Raw genomic sequence first — 24,651 nt, 5'->3', positions numbered from 1 at the left:
AAGGTAGAAAAGAATGGGATACTTAACTCCAAAAGCAAGGACAAAGCAACATTAATATGGTAATCGTTTCATTATTGTGTTAAAGATTCATGCAATTCTGAGCATGCTCACAGGAGCATCACAGGAGCACTGCGAGGTAAATGCACACAGATGTGCCCCCTCATTTACATACCATGAAAATTTTATCAGAAAATAAATTTAGTATGTCAAATAAATAAACACAGAAAAATGTCCCTCCATAAAGTAAATAAGCAAATAAACACTTCATCCTAGGCAATCTGTCTTTACAACCTTGTCTCTCTGTTCTCTGAAATATAGCTAAATACTTTCATGCTCCACCTATTTTAGTCAGGTTTTTAGGGCCTTCCAGTCAGTCCTCTTTTTCCTTTCTTTCATGATCTTCAGTCAGTGGTTTTTTTGGGGGGTTTTTTTGGGGGGAGGGTTGTTGTTGTTTTGGTTTTTTGTGTTTTGGGGGGGGGCGGGGGGGTTGCTATCTGATCCATACTAAGCCCAGCTCAATCTTTCTACTCAAAAGCTTAGATTTGCTAGCTATATTTCTGAAAGCATAACACCATCCTATGTCGAATGATGGGGTCAAAATGAAAATGTATTTATTTAGATATAAAAACATACTGAATATATATGTTAATTATTAAGTAGATGTGTAAATATATACACTTGCACCCCAGAAATACAAACAGAATGTACAGATCTCTTTAATGTTCAACAGAGGAGCTCCCTAGCACTTGTCATTTGGAAATAAACCATCTTTTGTTTGTGCCATTCTGTGTTCTTCATCTATACTGAGTACTCTTGATGATGGCTCGGCTGCAACCTAAGTAATAAGGCATTTTTTCCACCCAGGGGGTGCAGTCTTCAACAAGGACCCAGTCTTACCAATGGGACATATTAGTTGAAATCAAGAAATTTGGAAACACTAAACACCTGAAGACCTTCAACTCAGCCCATGCTCTCCTTTCTTGTACATTCTTCAGCCACAAAGCATATAATGAACGTCCATTCTTGTGGCTCTTTAGCTATTACTCAGTCTCTGAACCTCACAGGTTTCCCAAGGTATTAATGGCAGCCACAACAGTCACAAGCATCATGTTAAAGCCATTAACATTGTATAATATTTTATAGACAAAAGCACTTTCATGTTTGTGAACAGTTTTATTACTTTGTTTTGGTAGGGAGTTTGCTCTTGCTAAGCATTGCTTATAACATTTGGTAGTTCCTCCCTCCCCTTTATGAAACATCCAAGTGGCTACTCTCCAGGTATTAGTAAACCTTTAGATCTGCCAGAAGTGGAAGCCTATTTGCAGATGTATGTTGTAGTCTTGTCAGTTCTGTGGTCCATAACCTCCTGCTTACATAGCTTTCTCTTTCATCAAAAGTGAGACAGTAACTGCAATTGCTCCATGGGCATCTGGAAGTAACATTAATAATGATGATAATAATAATGACCTCATAGAATGGATAATTTGGGGGATTAAAGAACATTTATAAGCTTATTGTGCCATAGCTAATGATGAGGTGCCAAAGTTTCTCACCATCTCCCTTTCTAGTGGTATTTCCTGCTTGGATCAGAGGACTAATTATAGAAAATAGTGTTTTCAAAGACCTTTCCCCAGCCTACAGCATATGCTAGCATAAATATCAAACTGTTTCAGTGTTGTTTCCAGAGATGATTTATATATGTTGTTTTGCAATTGTATAAAAATGTATATGATGTAATCATTTAGTGTTTATTTTGTTGTGTGTACCTTCTACTCAGAGGGTTGGCATTATTGTTCCTAACAGTGACGGATACAAGCAGATCATGCCTTATGACCTCTACCATCCCCTTCCTCGGTACGTAAATCAATCATCCTGATGTTAGAATTAGCAGATCAGTCTTCTGATGCTTTAGTGTATATATGTAAAACTGTAGAGCCGTAGATTCTGTGTTTTTCTATAAATCAGATGGTAGATGGTAGATTTTGCAAATGCATTCTGAGCTCTCCTCTTGAGTAATCCTGGCCTGCTCAGACTGTAAGCTTGTCATTCAGAAACCATTTTCGTAGAATGATATTTCACTGGAGTGGACACAGTAACTCTCTAATTAGCTGCAGAATGTCTGCTTCTGCTGTGTCTTTCTATCATTCTGTTTTTAACTCCTTCTCTGGCCCCTTTTGGTAGAAGCCTGGTCATTACAGAGCCACTGCTAACTTAAACAAACACTGCTGAAGTGTAATCACAACACCATGAGTTTAAAATTCCAGACATGGGTTTATTCTAATAGGGGCTTCATGTTCCCTTCTTTATTTTGGAAGAATTATAATTATATAAGGGATATTTCATATCCTTATTGTTCAGAATATTTTACAGAGTAAAGTTTTTAAACACATAAACATCAATTGCTGCATTGTTTTGTTAAAGTATATTTTAAAGACTAGAAAAAGGGGTATTCAAATGCTTCAAAAGGACATTTTTATCTTTATATTTGTGAGAAACCTGGAGTTGCTAAGGAAAGCTAAGAAATAGCTGCCAGTTGTATTGCTTGCCATATCGGAAATAGCTCTGCAGGTAGCAGAAGTTGGAATTAGTTTTAAATGGCTTTGCTGTTTTCTTTACTAATTTGGCACCCAGGGAATCAGCTGCTGTCTAGAGTCCTGGGTTTCTGTGAGACCAGGAGCAGTTAATATAATCTACAACAGTTTGCTAAATCCTGAACTAAAACATGCAGAAAAATAACTGTATTTTGAACAGCAAAATTCAGTAAATTTAACTGATAGTCTGTGAATTCCTAATGTATTAGAATCTAATTGGATGCTAATCCAACTCTCCAGTGAGACCTGCGTCTCTTAGTCCTAGCCCAGCAACCACACCCACAACCTAAAGAAGTAAACATGCATGTTCATACAAATATGCACGTATAAATGCATATACAAGTATTTAAATTTTGTCCAGTGTCCAGGAGACTATCTGGTCACTGGTCTAGTAGCCAGGTGCAAAAAGAGGTTGATTGACACTAGATACCATTGTTGCAATATGTGTCACTAAAGGCTCCCTTACTGGTTCCTGGCTCCCACTATGTTGTAATTGTGCTGATAAAGACATCAGACTGCTCCTTAGGTATCTTTTTCCAGAAATCTTCTCCTTGATAATGTACAGAAAGAAATCAAAAGATAGATATAATTGAGCCAAGATTTCCCATGATTTCTGTTTCTGTGTCTGTAGAATCAATATTCCTAGGGTGTGTGCCTTGTTTGTATGGAAAAAGCCATGTATTTTAAAACAAAGGTAAAGTTTGGTGTCAATGTGACCAACATTGAGTTTATGTCTCTCCTCTCAGGAAATCCTAGATTCCTGTCATTTTCTATGATTTTTCTTCCCTGCCCCCCCTTGTGCAAGTAAACCTTTTATATGATAGTCTTGACTTCTCAAAGACTAAAACTTCCCTCGAGTGTCTAAAGTCTAGTGCTGCCTCAAATGCCCACCATCCCACTTGCAGGTGTTTTGCACCATGCCCTGTGTATTTATTTAATGTATTTATGCATCTCTGCAGAAAATGACAAGTCAATTAGCAAACAGGCTGCATTTCTTGCCCCTCATACTTCCGTTTTCCAGTAGTTCCGAAGATACAAAGTCGGCTTCACTAACAAAGTTCTAGTAAATGGCAGCCATTTCTACAACTGAGTTCTCATGTAACAAAACTAAAGTTCAAATAGTTCTCAGATAGCAATGCCTTGATGATTGAGGTAGAAAGCTTCACTATTTTAAACATTTAAATTTTAGATTTCAGACAAGTATAGATAAAGTACACAATTAATACATTTTAGGTTGTTCTTTCTTGCCCTCTGCCTTTAAGATTTAGCATAAATCTCACTGTAACAATGTATCACGATGAACTTAATCTTGATTGACACTGATCTCATGTCTCTTTCTCTACATTCTTTTTAATTTTGAAAAAATTCTTAAACTAAACATAGTGTAGATTTAAGGTAATTAAAATCCAAGTATGTATAAATGTATGGCATGTCAATTCATTTCATTGTCTTTTAGGACAAGATTCTTGGATATATCTTTATTCATAATATTCACCTTTGTTACTGTTTTAATATCTCTTGACAAAAGAAATGCCATTTCTCATCTTTTGCTAGACTTTAACATACCTAAATATACTGTGCTTTAAAATTCCCCCACGGCCCCATTACTATGTGGAAAGTCACGTAATACTATTTCACATACCGACCTGAATCTATAAGCTCAAGCCACGCTATGAATCTGAAAACTTGTGTTATCCTCATGTATCTTGCTGTGGTCAGTGAGAGTGAAAAGAACACATACACTCATTAGTGAAGCTTCATGGCTAAGGCAAGTGTTAAGACAGAAATTAAGCACTCTCCCTTTCATAGGAGGCGAAATTTCAAGGTCTTAAGACTACCAGTTAGAAAACGTTGTCTCTTATAGAATTTCAATCATCTAGGTGATTAAATATCCATCAAAATATTGCTGTTTCAGTCAGAGTAAATGTAGCATGAGTATGTATTTATGTATTCGACCCATCTTCAGTCTGAAAGCAGCCTGTTCTCCGCCTCCAGCAGGAAGTCATGCAGACATCTACCTGGAGGAGAACAGAGTTGTCTTATCATTTTGCAAGAACTCTGCAAAGGTTTATCATTCCCTTGAAATAACTTTTATTCAAACTCCTAAGGGTCAGAGAACCTCAGTTTCCCCCATAGTAACATTTTTTTAATGTGCCTTCTGGGAGGAAATACTGAATTTGGCAGCAGAGCTGGCTGTTGGCAGTAGAGACAAAGGCACTTGCCTAAACCTGAACAGTGCAGACAAAATGTAGCATGAACTCCTCTAACATGGGAGGCACTCATGATTATTCTGGCTCCTTCAGAACAGGAATCAAGTCCACAACATATGTGGAACTTACTTACAGAATAATTACAGTCTCCACAGGCTGCCTGCTGCCTGTGCGATACTTTAACATACAGCTAATAAAGTGTGTCAACTCAGGGTTGTTTGGGTTCTCTTTCATTAAAATTAGATCTCTCGTGATTCTTTAAGATCTCTTAAGCTGCCGTAGCAATTCTAACTATCAAAGTACATGTAAGAAACAAGCATAGCTCACTCAGCCCCATGATGCTGAGTAAACAGGAGTTCCATGTGTCTAAATCTAGTCCCAACTGCTACAAAACTGAAAGAAAGAAAGAAAGAAAGAAAGAAAGAAAGAAAGAACGAAAGAAAGAAAGAAAGAAAGGAAGGAAGGAAGGAAGGAAGGAAGGAAGGAAGGAAGAAAGAAAGAAAGAAAGAAAGAAAGAAAGAAAGAAAGAAAGAAAGAAAGAGAGACAGACAGACAGCTTTAACAGTGTATCAGTTGCCATAAGCTTTTCAACCAAAACCAAACGTGTTTATAAGTCAAAGAGTTCCTTGCTGGAGGACATCTGTGGGTCTGTCACCAGCTAAACAATAATACCATTATTGACATGTCTACTCCTCAACTTGCAGATGTACAGTCTGAGCACCCAGCTTGTGCTGAGTGTGTGGAATCCCAGAGCTGACAGTTTCAGAAGAGAGGGAGAAAGAGCCTTTGTGTAGGGAGATCTCGTATGAGTTTTTTCTATTAAAAATCCTGAAGTGATATTAGTTCCTTATTTCTGTTTTAGTCTTCACAGAAATACTTGCTGAGAATTAGTTCAAAATAATTAAACTTTAATATATACATAAGTACATGTGCATGTATATATGTATATATGTGTGTTATATATACATAGTATATATGTACTCAGAAACCTCCATTGTTGATAGGTTATAGACAGTCCAGACATCCTGTGGATTGCTCCCCGGACTGTAATCTCCTATATTTGTGCAGAGATTCGAGGTTTATGAAACATTCTTGTTAAAGCTGAAGCTTTCCCTCTTAATGAAATTCCAGCCAATAGAGAGATAGAGAGTCTTGGTTCTCTGGAGAACCAGTGATAGATTGACCCAGGGCATGGGGTTGGTGTGACAGGTCACTAAGGAGGTTTGGCAATCTGCATGTCCGCCCTGATGACTCCCCTTGCTTCTGTAGGTGGGAGGCCACCCCGTGGACCGCGTGCTCCTCCTCGTGTGGGGGGGGCATCCAGAGCCGGGCAGTTTCCTGTGTGGAGGAGGACATCCAGGGGCATGTCACTGCAGTGGAAGAGTGGAAATGCATGTACACCCCTAAGATGGCCATCGTACAGCCCTGCAACATTTTTGACTGCCCTAAATGGCTGGCACAGGAGTGGTCTCCGGTAACTGTGCCCTCTTTCTTTGTTCCTTAGGAGAGTAAGTTCACTCTTACCTCTCGGCCTCATGAGCCACCGAGTGCCCTGTGCAGTACCAGCCTTCTATACCTGAGGTGCCTCAAAACTTGTCATCCTAGATCCTGGAGGAGAAATGTCCCAATCCCACATGACCAGATATTTGTTACTCTTCTGTCAAGTTACTTTAGCCTGGCTTCTTTTCTTCCCTTTTGGGAAACAAATCCCTTCTGAGAGTTAGGGATGTTAAATGATCCCTAATCTGTGAGAGCTGCCTCTCTCTACAAGATAGCTCAGTTGACTTCATTTTTTTTTTACTATACTTTGTCTTATGTAAAAGGGGTGTGAATAGTAAAAACAAAAGATTGTAACTATGTACACATTCACTGAGAAGGAAAAGTATTAAATGAAAACAGCACAATAATTATAAATGGATATGAAGTACAATTATTGAAACCAAAATTGCTACCTACATTAGCTTTCATCGCTGCTATAAATGAGCTCAAAAGATTATTCTTAGCTGGCCATGGGGCTCAAGCCTGTAATCCCAATGCGGTAAGAGAGTCAGTCATTCAAGAGGATTACAAGTTTCAAGGCCTGCTTGGGCTGGGTAGGTAAACTCTGTCTCAAAATTAAAAGCAAATTTTTAAAAAGTGATACGGCGATATGGCTCAGTGGTAGAGTACTTGCCTAGTATGCCTAAGGTCCCAGGTTCAGTCCCCAATGTTGTACACACACACACACCCCTCACACATATTCTTGGTTTCCTGCTTACATAGTTTAAAAAAAAAAAAAGGAGGAGATAAAAAGATAAAACGATGTGGAAGCAAAGTACTACGTCCTTATCCACAGAATTAATAACAAACATGACCACAAACACTCCACACTTGGGCTGCGAGGACAGATTCAGAAGCCTGGCATTCCTGTATCAGGGTTGGCAGACTCCAGAGATGCTCTCTCCATCTGCCCATTGACTCAGCTCCTAAGACTTTTTTTCCCATTTCAATATAATCAGTTGCATTGTTGATCCTGCACTATAAAGAAGCTTATGGTAGTAGTTTAAAATCAATAAATATCCTTGTAGGAGTAATTGTTTCTCATAGTTTGGACAGATATGCACAAAGTAACTGAAAAAAGTTGTATGGGTATTTGAACTTGAGCATACTATAGTTTTATGTCTCCTTTTGTGGTACTGTATTTGAGTCTTTGCATACAGTACAACTAACTAACCACTAAGTAATCATATCCTAGAGAAATCTAAAGGAATGAGGTAATTGTCAACTAACCTTACCTCTGAAACCCAAATAGAACAAATAGCTAATAACGGATAAGAGGTGGCTTAGATCTACCAGAAAAACTCAGACGGTATTAATATATATATATATATATATATATATATATATATATATATATATAAAATTTTACTTTTTTAAGAAATACAATAGTCTTAGGTGGGAAGTTAAATATATAAGTCGGGCTTTGCCTATGAGTCTTCTCTCTCTCTCTCTCTCTCTCTCTCTCTCTCTCTCTCTATCTATCTATCTCCATCTCTTCCCAGTGCACAGTGACCTGTGGCCAGGGCCTCAGATACCGTGTGGTGCTCTGTATTGACCACCGAGGAATGCACACAGGAGGCTGCAGCATGAAAACAAAGCCCCACATAAAAGAAGAATGCATCATTCCCACACCCTGCTACAAGCCCAGAGGTAATTGGACAGAGGCCCCTCACCCTTCCTCAATGATGATGGATACTCAGGAGACTCAAGCCTCCTTGGATTATTTTAAAATATCCCAAATGTTCTTAGTAATGATTCTTTATAACGTAGACTATATTAAGTAGACTTGATTATTTCTTTTCATATTTTCAAATGATTTTTTGTTTTATTTTAAAATATTTTTAGTTTTTATGAAAAATAATGGTTTTCATTATTTTATTCATATATTATTCATATATATATATACATTCGTGCATGTGTGTGTGTGTGTGTGTGTGTGTGTGTATGTGTGTGTGTGTGTGTGTGTGTGTGTGTGTGTGTGTGTGTATGTGATTGCAACTTGGACTTATCCCACTGCAGCTCTTCTGTGTTCCTGTAACTGATCCATTTTCCCTGACAAAATAATTCCTCTGTGCTTCAGAGTCCTGTGTGTATGTGTGTATGTATATGTGTGTGTCTATATGTCTGTGTGTGCCTGTAATACTTTCTCTATCTCTTTTTTCTCGTTTTCTCTCTCTCATGTGTATGTCTGTATCTCTTTCTCTGTCCTTCCATGCTTCAGTGTCATGTGTGTGCCTCTGTATGTGTTTGTGACTGTGTGATAATTATGAAATAAACCATGCATTGTGTTAGTCTTTCTGAGTCTGGTTTATTTCACTTAACATGATGATTGCTAGTTCAAATGATCATGACTATATCCTTTATGAAGTAGCATATGTAGAAAACTATATGTATACACTTGTCTTTCAAATCATTAAGCTGTCTGAAAAATCATCACTAAAAATATTAGATTCATCTTCATAAAGAAAAACCAGATTCCACATGTATTTATTTATATACACATATATGTATAATTTGCTATTCATAGATCTTGCTTTTAAAAACAAGGAATCCAAATATTTCTACTTTACTGAGCCTGACATACGCTGGGAAGTCACAGACCTCAAACCGAGGAGGTGAAAACCTGTTACTTTCTGTATAGAAAATGAAAATGAAATAAGACTAAATTGCAGAAATGTAATTAGAAATAGAACTGTGACATTTATCTGAATTTGAGATGTCAGAAATGATTCCATTTTTTTAAAAAAAGAATTTAGAAAAGTCTACTTAAACGAGAAACATTATAGTTGTACTGGGTCTTTCAGATCAGTGTGAATATTGATCTGATCTCTGTGTTGGTGTTGTTGGTGTGACAATGAAACAGGAAAACTCACAATCACAAAGCATTTGGATGTTCAGGATCCTCTGTGACATGTATGTTCTTATAACCTTGAATGCCAAGCACAGTTGCCATTTCTTTCTTTCCATCACTTCCTTGAGACATTACATTTCTATGAAAATCAGCCATGAAGTAGCTCTACATTTTATTTATCATTAAAATGAGTAGCATTATGAGCTCTTAATAATCTAAAAGGAAAACAAAAAGACATATCAGAAATCCTTATTATTCTTGGGGCCAGAACGAGCAGGGCCCGGAGCCAAGTGGAGCTGGAGCAAGAAGGAGAGGAGAGAAGGGGGAAAAAAATTTTCTCTCGTCTAAGTTACTCATCTGTAAGATGGGAAAAATACTAGAATGTACATGAAAATCAATGAAAGGATTGCAAGAGCTATTGTATAATAGGGTTCTTAACCTGCTCCCTGCCACAAATTAGGTTTTCTCCAGATATTACCTGTAATTAGACTATCATTAATGTTTTCAAATAGCAGATGAGATGGCCACAGGCACTTGCTGGGTACAAGATGGCAGTGAAGTATTACAAGCTTGTTGGTGCCAAGCTGGACACTGGTTATCCTTTAACTAGGGTGAATAGTGGAGTTATACAATGATGCATGTGCAGATGTCCCACACCCATGAACCAATCATGCATGCATTTCTTACTATAGTTCTAGCTACAAGTGATGGCTGAAAATAGAAGACAAGTAGTGAAAACCCAACTAAAAATAGCCAATGACTTATTATCTCTATCTTTACCAAGCAGATTTAGAGGGAAGAAAATTCAGTCTACAGTTAAATCAAGAATGAAGTCTGGGTTTTTCACAGCTAAGTAGTGATCTTGACTCTGTAAGCATTGTTAAAATACCGCATTACTCCGTGGTGCATGCATGTGTGGACATATTTCTTTCATCTTTGCAATTATATGTTATAAAATGGTGACAGAGCTTCACTGGCTCATACTATAAAGGCAAACATACCCATAAATGACCTTAATAAATATGTCAGAGATGAGAATCTTGGCAGTTAGTTCTATAGGAGCAGTTAGACCCTCCCTAGTTCTTTTGCTCCTCCACATTTTCCCCAGGAAGCACTTAAGAAGCTTGTTTGAGTTGTTTGCCCAAAGCTAGATGAATAGGTAAAAACATATCAAATCATGGTTTATGGACCTTCAGTTGTACAAACTTTCATTGCTACTGAACTGAATATTGAATAAGTCAGAACTTTAAAACGATGTTTTACAAATTTCAACATGGTAGTTTGTCTGATTTTGATATAATGTAACGTAAGACCCACATTTAGCCAAGAGGCAAAACAATTATAAAATACTACAATATCATCTATTGTATTATGTGTTTTAAAGGTGTTAAAAGAGCTTTGTTGATTCTCTGTCAGCGCTTCGAACAGGGACATTCAAAAAAAAAAAAAACAAAAAACAAAAAAAAACAACTTTGCAGTTCAACACAGAGGAGAAAAGCATGTGTATAGTCACTGGTGTTAGGAAATCTTTAAATCCACTGTCAAGTCTTCTTGATACAACGGACCTCAGAAACAGCTATTTGCTCCAACAGTAATTATTTGCAATTATCAGCATGATATCTACATATGCTACAAAACTAGAAAGTACAGAGACTGAAGACCTTCCCTGAACCCTGGGGTAGTTTCTAATCTCTTCCCTTCCCATTGTACTTATTCTCAGAGAAACTTCCAATAGAGGCCAAGCTGCCATGGTTCAAGCAAGCCCAGGAGCTAGAGGAAGGAGCTGCTGTGTCTGAAGAGCCTTCGTAAGTTCAGTATGGGGAAATCCCCTGAACAGAATTAGTGGGCCTCACTGTTGTGGCTTTTTTTGGATCCTAATCTATGTCCCAAAAGGACATGAGCCCTCTGGGATCCCCAATTAGAGATGGATCTGTTGCCAAATGATGGTCAAAATGTTGATTGCATCTGAATGAGATTTACAAGTTTCTCATATTCTTCCTATATGAATCTAAGTATGCTTCAGATTTGCCTGACAGGGAGATAGAAATGAGGGTTTGCCCTCTTCTCTAAATTCTTTGGCAAGGAGCCAAAAGTGAGAAATTCCAGGCTGATGATGTAACAAGAAATTAGATGGGCTGAGGATGTAGCTCTGTAGTAGAGCACTTGCTTGCCTAGCATATGCAAGGTTCTGGGTTTAATCCCAGTACAGTGATGGACAGATGGATGGATGGATGGATGGATGGATGACGGATGGATGATGGATGGATGGATGGATGGATGGGCAGGCAGATGGAAGGAAGGAAAGATGGACAGATTGATTTGATATGAAAGTATGAACAGCATTCCATTCTCCGTATCACTGAACCTTGTAGTATGGCTATTCAGAAAATGTCAGAAGTAAATAATTTTATATATATATATATATATATATATATATATATATATATATGTAATAGCTTTATCTCATCATTGGAAAGATTGTGGTTTTTACCCAGTTACTTAGGGTTCTATATGAGTTCTGTTTGTAAAACATGAAATCTGGACCAATAGGCACAGATTTACCAGACTTCAGAAAAGTTACACAGAAGAGAAAGAGAAAACAGATTGAGTGGTCAATCTATATATACTGATTCCACTAGAGAACACTAACAGGCATATCTGCTACAGTTTTTATACAAGGAAGTATACTTTACTGATCCATTCTATAGATGGCAAAGCCATTGCACAGCTTGAAGCCTTTTCGGTTACTTTAATGTAGATATTAAGACACATATGGATGTATAAGACATGTGACCTAGTCTTCAGAATTCACAGTAGAGCACATAGCATATCATAGAATTTTCAAATTCAAGCCAAAGTATAAATTTTCCAAGAGATATAAATGAAGATATTGAAACGCAATTTTATCCAACTTACCCTGCTTGAATCTAAAGCCAATAAGATTTTCTAGGATGTGAAATTGTGTTTCTGAGTTTTAAGAAATCTCAGTAATCAATGGTTACTTGTAAATCAATTATACCAAAGTACTTAATTTCCCAGAAGTAAAAAAATAAAAATGGTACATAATTAAATACCATGTTTTAACTTAAAAGAACAATTTAGTTAAATATAAAGTTGCTTATTTACCTTAAAGTTACTACAGTAAAAAAAAAAAAATAAGAGTAACTAAAGGTGGGATAATTTTGGAGGAGAGATAGCAGCTGAAGGTCACAAAGCTAATCAAATAAGTGAAGATATTCCTCTCCTTCTCCTGCCCAGGATGTAATTTCCCAGCCAGGACCTAGTTTGGCAGATCTAATTGCTGAGGAGGATGTCAGGGCCATTAACTCTGCATCTACTAAGACTCTATCCGAGACATAGAAAAGTGCCATGTCACCAGCCCCAGTTAATCCTATGTGTACTCACTCTATGCTTAAACATGTTTCCAAACAACTGTGTAGTTTTTATGTAAATAATCTGCTCTCATATACATTAGATTCTGCCATCTGGTGTAAGGCATATCTGTCTGAAATATTGCATTGTGACTAATGTTAAATAATAGAACAAAGTTGAAGCTAAATAAAAGCATATTGCATCCATAATTATACTTCTTTCTGATTAGTCGATACTGCTCCAATGAAACAACCTGAAAGTGGAATTAAATGCTTATGCAGAAGCATTTCATAGACCATGATCATGCATATTTTATGATATGTATTTTCCATGAATGTTCCAATTAAGGTGCATTATGCTTAGTCTTAATAAAAACCCCTAAAGCAACTAAGCACACGTCCAGCCATTGAGGTTATAGCCATATAAAATTAAGCCATTAAATTTCATTCTTCATGTAATGGAATTGCCATCTTGGTGTGATTAATCCAAGTTGAAGTAGATTATAATTGGAGTGCCAATTTAACGCAAAGGAAATGTATACAGTTATGGTCAGGACAACAATTACATTAATACCAAAATGAAATAAATGACAGCTGTAGAATTAGGTAATGAAAGCTGTATGTTTTCCATATTTTAATGCATTTTACATGTTTAATGTACTGAGCCCTCCAAAAGGTCTTAAGTGTCATATTTTTTAATTGATTTTGAATTTTAAAAACATAATTTTGCATGGTCTTAATTCCTTCTTTAAAAAGGGACACATAGACAAGCTTCCAAATGTATATAACAACCATAATTACTCTCCAAAGCACAACGAAAAAAAATGATATACTGTCAGCAAACCATTCTTCCCCCACCGAAGAGACTCACATTGGTTAAATTAAACGGTAATGTGTAGAAGCTGTGGCTGTCAGTTCTGAACTGCTGCTCTGGGGCTGGAGTGAACAGAGATCCAGAGCTGTTATCTTCTGCATCAGCTCCAGAAGGCTTGGGAGAGTTATAAAAGAAAGCAGCAAATGTCACCAACTTTCCCATCTGGAAAGTGAAAACATTATCAATAGCATGTCTCATTAAATAAATACAGGAAAATCGCTGTATTTAATCTTTTAGTGTATGAAATGTCCTGACTTAGTGTTAGATACTCTTAATAACCCCCAAATGTAAGGAAAAGTTGCTTAGCACTAGCCAGAAGTATGTCAGAAGTCAATATCTCTAAAATATGTTTAGAGAAAAACTATGGTAAAAGACTAATAACTGAATTGCCAAGAAATAAGTAACATATTGAAGAATACAAGAATGTTCTCGCATTGTGGGTCTTCTAATCTAAATGTTGTATGGAATGTGTGAACCCAAATATATCTCCCAGAAGTACTGAAATAAGTACATAGATTGGATCATTTCACATGATATAGATTTATCTTATTAAATTTCACCTGAGGGCTAGAGTAGAGTTTGCAGCTCAGTGATAGAGGCCTTGCCTAATACATACTACCACTGCCTTCAGAAACAAAACATAAGCATTTTTGAGATATTGTCTTTTCCTCAACAACAGAAGATGTATCCTTGACAGAGGGACTATGGCAAATACATTATCTTTATATACAGAAATGGAATTGTGAACCCACTTATGGAAATTCATACCTCTATGGTAGGTTTTTTCCCCTCGACATATTTTTTAACCAATTATTCTGGCTACAAAGAGCAAAATCTTATGTTTATGAGTATTTTACCTATGTGTATGTCTGTGTATTATGGGCCCATTGTCCTTGGAGATAAGAAAGGGAGCTGGACTCCCCAGACCTGGAGTTAATCACAGTTATAAACCACCACATGGGTGTTGTGAACCAAACCAAGCTATGGTCTTCTGGTAGAGCAGAAAGTGATCTTGCCTGCTATGCCTTCTCGCTGGTCCATTTTTAAAAATTATTTCAAGTATGTGGGGGTGGTATGAGAGTAGGTATCCTCAGAGGCCATCAAATGGACACCATGCCATGTAAGACCCCTGATGAAAGTCTTCTGATATGGATTCTGGGAGCCAAGCTTGGATCTTCTGGAAGAGCAGGAAGCCCTAGAAACTGCTGAGCATCTCCCCAGCCCCAGTAAGAATCCTTTAGCAAGGTATTTTTCTCTATTCCATTGAGTAATGCAATGCAAATATAATCCAAGCATCAAACTGAAATGTAAGCTTAGTGGGGGCTTTCATGAATGAAACCCGTCATAGACAGTCATAAAAATAACTACAGTAAAATAAATTTCTCTCAGAGGTTATGAGCTGAGGCATGAGAAGAAATATTTGCTCTAAATGATACAGTTGTGTCACCCCCCCCCACCCTCCAAGACCCAGAGAACACAGAGAAAGAGTGGGAAGAAAGAGTATAGGAGCCAGAGGATGTTGAGATACATAGACAGGACATAGCCATGGCTCGTGTACTCATGAACTCGCTGTAGTTGTGATTAGCTGCAGAAGACTGAAACATGACTGGGCCAATCAACACTCCATCATGATGGTGGAGGAACCTATACAGCCCCACTACTCCTTAAAGGATTAGTGGCTGTTAACAGTTGTTGAGGAGATACATACCATTTTCTTCAGTGATGTAACCAGTGGCCCTATCTTGGGTAAATAACCTCCCATCCACACTCTATTAAAAAATAAAACAAGCCACTAATTAAACTCAATAGATCTCAGGTACACATACATACACACGTACACACACATGATAGTAGGAGGAGGATCTGCTGTGAATACAGTTTCTTTCAGAAAGAAAAGGGAGCATGACTGAGAAAACAGATTGGCAGCTGAAATGATGGAAGTCCATTAGATAAATGTATAAAGCTGTCAATAAAAATATTTTAAAGAAATCATTGTGCCACACATGACAAGAACATACCATGACCTCTTTTACAGCTTAATTTCTTAAAGAAAAAAAAACTCATACAAATTGTTGGGGGCCCCCAACAACAAATCTCTAAGACTTTTAAAGAAATGTTGAAGAGTTACTCATCTGGCTTTCCTTAAAAATCTGAACAGACATGGAATAGGAAGAAAAACGTTTGTCTCCTGTCTCCTTACCTCCTTCAAGCAGTAAGACACTGCCAAATGTCCTAGAGGGTAACTTTTGAAGGATATTATATATACAACCAACAAAAGTATGACCGAGGTGCACCAGGCACTCTGACTTTGTCTTTCTAGACTTTGAAGTCTAAAGGAAGACATCCCACATAGAGAAAGCAAGGACTAATTAATAGCTCAGTTCTTCCCATGTATATTATGGTTCCTGGTAGTTTTTCCTTGGTAGTTCAGAGTAAGCAATGATGAACAATGTCCTTTCAGGTTCAATGTAGCCAACATATTAATATAAATATTAATGTTAATCAAGCATCCCCTCATCAAATAGCTAGCATTCACCAGGTGGAAAGCCAGATACAGTAAGATCAACTAGCATTTCTGCCTCAATCTTTCTTTTTAAAAATCTTGAGTTATTTTAGTAGATTTTCAGTCAATTCTTTTGGTTAGTAAGCCATTTGGAAGCTTCACTGTAATAGCCAGGCCTTAAGTGTATTATCACAAATAACCTTGACATGAGCCAAAAGAAAAGAAAAAGAAAGTCAAGAAATCAGAAAGGAGCAGTGCTATCTGGATACCAGATGGCATAGGGTTAGCCATGGGGCCAATTCCATAAGAAACAAAAGGAAATTCTTGTCATGCATCTGTGCGAATAGAACCCACAGGATTTAGGTAGAAACAGAAGGACCAATGAGAGTCCCCATGATGATTCTACAGTCCTTGTGTGCCTTGTTTATCTTGTGGGGAAACAGCATTTCAATACATGTGGACTATATTTCAATATATTTAGTTAATATTTATACCGTATGAAGTTGTTTGGTAATGTAAATTTCTTCGTGCTTAAGAAGGTATACTTTAAAAAAAATGGCCAGAAATCTCAGCTATGTGGCATGAATTCTTATATTTCCCCAAAGTACATATAGTGAATCAAACATCAGTGAAGGGTTTAAACAGCAATATTGTTTTTATTCTCAACACAAAGTACTTGAGTTATGTTCTCTTTATGAGGCTCAGGCCATGGAAATTAACAGGGAAGTTTTTATCTTGTCTTTTTGGTTTTAAGCCTTAATCTATGATGACTAAGCCATCTCCCATGCCAAGGAATGTTTTCTCTATACATAGAAATAGGCATATTAAAATCAAGACTCATTTCATATAATAATCAAGAAATTAAGAAGTACATTATAGAATAGAAATCAATAAAAAGGATGCTGGAACAACAGCAGGTTGAGCATTAGAAGCTTGAGGTGAGAAAGTATGAAAGCATTCAGTTTCAGGAATTGGTGTGCGGTGAGCAAATGTTTTGTTCTGAGCAGACATCGTTATATTCCTATATCTTATCCTCTCTCATCAGCTCCTTCCTTCTGGCCTCATCCTCATCTACCAGAATTATCCCTACCCTGCTTATTTCCTGGAGTAGCAGACTGTTGATGCACATTCTCTGTCTAATAATATGTTTCATAATAGATAACTTTGGAAGAACATATATCACCTGCTCACTGTTCATGCCTCCAATAGCAGGAGCTAAACTGACACACGAGCCACCTGCTCAGCACAGTGACTTTCTGGTTAGATGCAGGTATTTCAAAAGTTACCTAACAGTATTTTACTCTCAAGAAGCCTCAGGGTTGGAGTTAGAGAGATGGCTCAGTGGTTAAGAGCCCTGGCTACTCTTCAAGAGGACCTGAGTTTAATTCCAAGCTCCCACATGGCAGCTCACAATTGTCTGTAACTTCAGTTCCAGGGAATTGGATACCCTCTTTTGGCTTCAACAGGCACCAGGCACACATGCAGTGCACAAATGTACATGCAGACAAAACACCCATACACATAAAAAAATAACAATAAATGTTTTAAAAGAAAGAAATCTCTGACTAATGTCATCACAGAAGCAATAGAATTGTGACTCAAATTTGAATATTGGCCTAGTAGCCACAGATTAAAGAAATGAGTTCTACATGATTTAAGAAATGCCATTGGGGGCTCAGCAATTAAGAGCACTTGCTCCTCTTCCAGAGGAGTTATATTTGATTCCCAGAACCCACATGGCAGCTTCCAACTGTCTAACTCCAGACCCAAAAGATCTGATCCTCTTTTCTGACCTTTGTGGCCACCAGGCACACATGTAGTACACATACATGCATACAAGCAAAACTCTCATACATAAATAAATCAAAAATCATAAATAAATAAAAAGAAATGTGATTTAATGTTTTGGTATATGCAGTATGATTGATATTAGAACCCCAGTTCTGTACTATCTATGTTAGAATTGTATCTATCTTTAATCTAAAATATCAGAGTTAAGCTCACATGTCTTATACATAACATGTATGTATGTATAACATGTCTTATACATAACTTATAAACTCTCATACATAAATAAATCAAAAATCATAAATAAATAAAAAGAAATGTGATTTAATGTTTTGGTATATGCAGTATGATTGATATTAGAACCCCAGTTCTGTACTATCTATGTTAGAATTGTATCTATCTTTAATCTAAAATATCAGAGTTAAGCTCACATGTCTTAGTATACAAATAATAAGAAATGAATAGATTAAATTAATATATATACTGTGAGGGTTGAAGGGACATGTTCATATAAACCAGTGGTTGGAAGCTATGATAGATTTTATTGGAATCTGGTATTAATATCAAAATTATTGCTTTGGAAAAGGAGACTGATATGATCACACATTTCTGTCACCCTTTGTTTCTTGGTGAAGCAAACCTGTGTGTTGAAACCAAACTAAAAAAAAAAGTTATGGCTGCCTAAACTCACTCTTTTTTCTCAAATATATTCAGCTGCCATGGATGAGTTGCTGAGGAGTGGGCTGTGTATTTGTATGCCCTAAATGGATGTAGCCCTGTTAGGACCAAGGATTAAATACCATTTAACCATCTCTCCACACAGTGCAACAGAGCACAGTAGTTAAATGTGGGCTACAACTGAGCTCTCTCTTAGCAACAATGGGCCTGAGCAAATCATTGAACTCTATAAACCTCCATTTCCTCATTTGTAAACTGAACACTGTGGGCTCTACAGCTTAGGGATAATGAGGATTAACATATTACCTGTTGCCATAACTAAACCTTTCCTCAAACCACTGGCTTTCCTAGAGAATCTTGGAGAGAGTTAAAATCTATTATAATCATCACCCATTGTAAACACATCTTGTTCTAAAGTCATTTAAGAACCACAAGATTTAACCTAAGTCGTCTCAGCTATGGTTCCCATGTTACACCATCTTCCTGCCTCTCCTCCTCTGTAATTCAGAAGTTCTTTGAAGACGCATGGGCACCATACTTCTAACTTACAAAGGATAGTTACTTCTGTTTTAATTAAAAGGAAATGTGTGGAAATTCGTAAAACTATGTACAGAGGGTCTGGAAACTGCTCCCGTGGAAGAGCAGCCTCCTCCTACCCTGAGTTAATACACACAACCCCCATAGATTGCTCCCAGCATGCACAGAGACAGCAAAATCAATAATAAAGCCAAAAGCACAGACAGAGCCATTTTTATGTGGTCAGTAAAGGACTTCATTGCAATCTAAGAGTCCTGTATTCATCAGCTGCTCCACCGACACCACTATTGCTCACACCGTAGCTGCCTTCAGAAAGCTAACTCTGAGCTCTTGCTCAGCTGAGCCCTAGAGAGTGACAAAGACAAATTAATAGAGTCCTTGTGTGCCAAAATAAAGTATGGACCCTGTCACCACCAATATATGTTAAGTCCATTAAGGTCATTTTTTTTTTAATGAACTGAACTTTTCATTGGAAAGCTCTGCCAAACTTGTTGAATTAAAGGAAAGAAAGCTTACAGAAATTCAAGATAAACTCATTTCACTCCATTGGAAGAAGAAATGGTTCACTCAAAGGGCTCTAAGTTTACAATGCTTTAGATTTTTATCAAAGATTGGTGTGGCTTTAAATTTTCATTGTGGTGTTAAGCTGAGAACCACAGATGCACTGATAGCTGTCAGCCACATGGCATCTTTAGTTCCTTTGAGATACGGTCTTTTAAATAGGCAGATGATCCTACTGAGAAAGCAAGCCTGCAAATCAGGCTCCATTCATGCACATCAGAAAAGCACAGAAAGGTAACCTAAGCAGTATCAGGTCTGTCGACTGTGAGGAGGGTAACTTGGCCTTGATCCTATCTGCTACATGCAGTTAATGGCATATCACTTTCCCCCACAAAAGCTTTGTATGTGCTGAGGTTTTTAAAGTACATTTTAACTAATGATAAAGACGCTCCATGAGTCCCTATAACCTCGAAGGAGTTCCAGAATGCTCCAAGGCGTTCTCTATTGACTATGTAGATGGCAGGAAGATAAGGCAATGTTTGACCAAAAAGTCATGTATAAATTATGAAGTCAGCATTTGTCTCCAAACCCTTTCTTCTATAAAGCAGTTTTTGCAATGAGGTTTTAGAGAAGGGTAGTTGGCAGAGAGTTTAAACTTGCCTCAAGCTTCATGGCTACCCAACAATTCATCAACATAAACCAAACCCCATAGTTATGAAAGGCAGGTAATGACCATCAGAAAATGAAACACTGAGCTGTGCATGCCCGCTTCTCACACAATAACCCCACATCTTGGGAGGCTGAAACAAGAAGGTTGCCACAAGTTTGAAGTCAGTCTTGACTATGACTACATAGTGTGTTGTAAGTCACCCTGTCTCAAGAAAAGAAAATGAAGTGAGGGAGAAAAAGAGGAAGAGAAAGAAAGAAAAGAGGGGAGGGGGATAACTCAGTCAATAAAGTGATTGTCATAAAAGCATTATTTCTTCTCCTGAACTTGCACTAAAAAGCTCAGTATGGTAGCAGACATTTATACTCCACATATTAGAGAGACAGAGATGAGATTCCCAGGGTTCACTGGCCAGACAGTCCAGCCTCACTAGTAAGTCCAACATTGTGACCCTGGTGATCTCTGTGACTCAATCTAGACATTGAGATGAAGATAAACACTGTGAAAATATAATTGTTAACAATATCATGAAACACATGCAAATACAACATGAATATATCAAACAATTTTTAATTCATGTTCAGGGAGCTCATTAAACCCATTAGAGAGTTGGACCTATAAAGGTTCCTTTTCAGAAGACAAAACCATTAACACTGACAGGAAAAATTTGCATAATGATGGATAAGAAACATCTGTGTCATCACCAACCCTTTACAAGGAAATTTCTATCTCTATGGAGTTAAAAATAACTATCCAAAGACATTCCAAGGCTCAATCTCTCAGAGTTAGACCACCCATAGACAAAGTGCTGGATGATGCTAGCTAGTGCTTCATTGAAAAGATAGTGATAATCTCTTTTACCCATTTTACAACATATCCAACAGTCCCCATCTCTGTGTTTGGGTGAATTATGTACATGAAATATATATGGCAGTAAGTGTAACTGTTAGCTAACATTATTTTTTTTTCATTTTTTTAATGTGAAAATCTTTATTGGATATTTTATTTACATTTCAGATGCCATCCCCTTTCCTCATTTCCCCTCCCTAGAAAACCCCTATCCCATCCCCACTTTTGCTTTTATACTATTTTTTAATGTTTAATCAAAGGCTTTTTAAGTTTGATAATGCTCAATATCAATCAGAAGTGCAACCCAATATTCAACCTAGATATATCAACTATCTTTGACTGGCGGGGACACGCAAACATCCACCTCCATGTTCCCCTCCCCCTTGTCACCTAGCTCCTCCTCTCCTTCTCCTCCTCTCATTACTCCTCCCACCTTAGCTCCTCCTACATATCACCCTTCCTGTTAAAATAAAACTTTTCTCTTAGAATACAATTAGAGCATAACTATGCCAGTTTGTGGTAGTAAGATACAAGATAGACCTAATAACCAGTCCATCATTTTGTTGACTAAAGAGAACCTCTGTCATCTCTCCTAAATAAAAGACTTAATTCTGAACCTGCCTTTTTTTTCTTGGCTTTAGAATGAATGTCAGCTGAAGACCATCCTCTCAAACCTTTTCTCTCAAAGTAAATGGCCTGGATTGGCTATGAGACTATAAGTCTTCAACCCGTCAGAAATCTAGAATGACTGAGTTAACTGAAATTATGGGAAGCACAAAGCATAGCTTCTAAAACATAGCCAATTTGTAGAGACTGCTGAACACCTGTAGTCCCTATACTACAGAACATTGGAGCATCCGATCTTCAGCCTTCTGGCCCAGGATCATCTGACAGACCTAGTGATGCAGAATTATTAAGGGCTGATTACTCTGTCTTGGCAGATATAATCAGTAAACTATTCCCCAAGTGTCAGACAGTAATTTTCTGGACAGTAATTTGTCTGTAGATGGAAAGAGGCAATTCTTGCCTAGTGGCTGTCTCACCACAACTGGAGTAACTCCAAAGATGCTCAATTTCTTCTTAGAATCCAAGACAGGAAGCTATCAGGAGCAGACAGGTCTCTAATCAAAATGAACATTAATACAGAAATGTTTGTAACATCAATTCTGTGGACTTCTGACGTTTTGAAAACCAACTATCCATTTAAGGCAATCTGGACTATTGTTTATTACCTCCTCTCAGCTAAATAAAATATAGAAAACACCCTAATAATAAACTTAGAGCCATGAACTTGCTATAGGCCCTTAACTCACAGGCTAACCATCTCAAATCAGTTTAAAAAGTTAAAGAAGGACTGAGTCTAAGCCTTGTATTCCTAAATGTGTTATATAGGCACAATGCCTATGAGAGTAACAATATTAATCTCACTTTTATATCAATAAGTAGCTCATACCAATGAAAACCTTAAATTTGAAATCAAAGTAAATTTTGTACCATTTAAGAAATTATAACTTCATCTTAATAACAATTATACATATTTCTACCAATAGGTTATGGCTATGCAATAAATCCTAGCTAATCCTCCCTGTTCCACCCAAAACCACTACTTTTCCCTAGAAAGACAGCCCAATATTAACCACCTCGGTCCCCAAGCCCAGGGAATAGGGGCGCTGACTCTTCATTAGCTTCTTCAAGCTGATTATGAGCGTTGAGATATTAGAAGCGGGGCAGGGAGAAGAGTAAATTGTTAAGCCTCTGATGTCTGTGTCTTCACTGCATCCAGCTGGAATTCCAGGACATCAGAGGTTTGATCAGGTCTGCTCAGCTCACTTGATGAGTAGATACACCAAGGCTGTGTACTCTGTAATATACAATTCTCAAAACAAATTTTAGTATCAAGATAATTGTTTGTTTGAATTCTGGAATCTAGTCTTCTGGCGGCCTGCCTTGGTCATGTCTAATCCATATAATTCTGGGAGTTTCTATGAGGGTGTACTACCACCATCCTCCCATTTTCACCTCCCTGCTCTTGAAATTCCCCAACACTAGGGAATCCAAACTTTCAGGCACCAAAGTCCTCTACTTCCACTGATGCCTAACCCCTTACCCCATCCCCCCTCCTCCAATTACTATGAGGGTGTGCTCCCACCATCCTCTGATTCCCACCTCCCTGCTCTTGAAATTCCCCAACACTAGGAAATCCAAACTTTCAGGTACCTAGGCTGTCCACTTCCACTGATGCCTGGCAAGGCCACCCTCAACTACCTATAAAGGTGAAGCCATGAGTCCCTCCCTTTATGTTCTTAGGCTGGAGATTTTAGAATGGCTACTCCAGCTTGATTCTTAGGGCCATTTGCTTGAAAAATTGTTTTCCAGCTTTTTACTCTAATGTAGAGCCTGTCTTTGTCACTGAGGTAGGTTTCCTGTATGCAGCAAAATGCTGGGTCCTGTTTATGTATCCAGTTTATTAGCCTATGTGTTTTAATTGGGGGATTGAGTACATTGATGTTAACAGATGTTAAGGAACAGTGACTGTTGCTTCTTGTTATTTTTGTTATTAGAGGTGAAATTATCTTTGTGTGGCTATCTTCTTTTGGATTTGTTGGAAAAGGATTACTTTCTTGCTCTTTCTAGGGTATAATTTCCCTCCTTGTGTTGGAGCTTTCGTGCTATTATCCTTTGTAATGCTGGGTTTCTGAAAAGATATTGTATAAATTTGGTTTTGTCATGGAATATCTTGGTTTCTCCATCTATGGTAATTGGGAGTTTTGCTGGGTATATTAGCCTGGGCTGGCATTCGTGTTCTCTTAGGATCTGTATGACATCTGTCCAGCATCTTCTAGCTTTTATAATCTCTGGTGAGAAGTCTGCTGTAATTCTGATAGGTCTGCCTTTATATGTTACTTGGCCTTTCTCCCTTACTGCATTTAATATTCTTTCTTTGTTTTGTGCACTTGGTGTTTTGATTATTATGTGATGGGAGGTATTTCTTTTCTGGTCTAGTCTATTTGGCGTTCTATAGACTTCTTGTATGTTTATGGGCATCTCTTTCTTTAGATCAGGGAAGTTTTCTTCTATAATTTTGTTGAAGATATTTATTGGCCCTTTAAGTTGGGAATCTTCACTCTCATCTATACCTATTATCCTTAGGTTTGGTCTCCTTATTGTGTCCTGGATTTCCTGGATGTTTTATGTTAAGAATGTTTTGCATTTTGCGTTTTCTTTGACAGTTGTGTCAATATTTTCTATGGTATCTTCTGCACCTGAGATTCTCTCTTCTATCTCTTGTATTCTGTTGGTGATGCTTGTGTCTGTGACTCCTGATTTCTTTCCCAGGTAGTCTCCCTTTGTGATTTCTTTATTGTTTCTACTTTCCATTTTTATGTCCTGGATGGTTTTATTCAATTCCTTCACCTGTTTGGTTGTGTTTTCTTGTAATTCTTTAAGGGACTTTTGTGTTTCCTCTTTAAGGGCTTCTACCTGGCTACCTGTGTTCTTCTCAAATTCTTTGAGAGTGTTATTTATGCTTTTCTTAAAGTCTTCTATCATCATCATTAGAAGTGATTTTAAATCTAAATCTTGCTTTCCTAGTACTATGGGGAATTCAGGACTGTCTTGTGTGGGAGAACTAAGTTCTACTGATGCCAAACACCCTGAGTTGCTGATGCTTATGTTCTTGTGCTTGCCTTTTG

General features: G+C 37.6%; 1 protein-coding gene across 4 annotated transcripts in view; it reads left to right on the top strand.

Moving 5' to 3' along the window:
* Nucleotides 1-24,651, top strand: part of Adamtsl1 (ADAMTS like 1) — an 877,745-nt gene that overhangs the window by 683,106 nt on the left and 169,988 nt on the right. For 3 of the 4 annotated variants that reach the window (XM_076934698.1, XM_076934696.1, XM_034501637.2), the window contains 4 exons: nucleotides 1,804-1,854; nucleotides 6,071-6,275; nucleotides 7,843-7,990; nucleotides 10,912-10,996. In XM_076934698.1, coding sequence (XP_076790813.1) covers nucleotides 1,804-1,854; nucleotides 6,071-6,275; nucleotides 7,843-7,990; nucleotides 10,912-10,996 — 489 coding nt within the window. The remainder of the gene's footprint in view (nucleotides 1-1,803; nucleotides 1,855-6,070; nucleotides 6,276-7,842; nucleotides 7,991-10,911; nucleotides 10,997-24,651) is intronic. The other variant, XM_076934699.1, reaches the window with a different exon arrangement.

Source organism: Arvicanthis niloticus, chromosome 5 (genome assembly GCF_011762505.2).
Source record: "Arvicanthis niloticus isolate mArvNil1 chromosome 5, mArvNil1.pat.X, whole genome shotgun sequence".
Lineage (NCBI taxonomy): Eukaryota > Metazoa > Chordata > Mammalia > Rodentia > Muridae > Arvicanthis > Arvicanthis niloticus.
The sequence above is the reverse complement of the archived record's forward strand: the minus strand, read 5'-3'. Positions and strand labels throughout refer to the sequence as shown.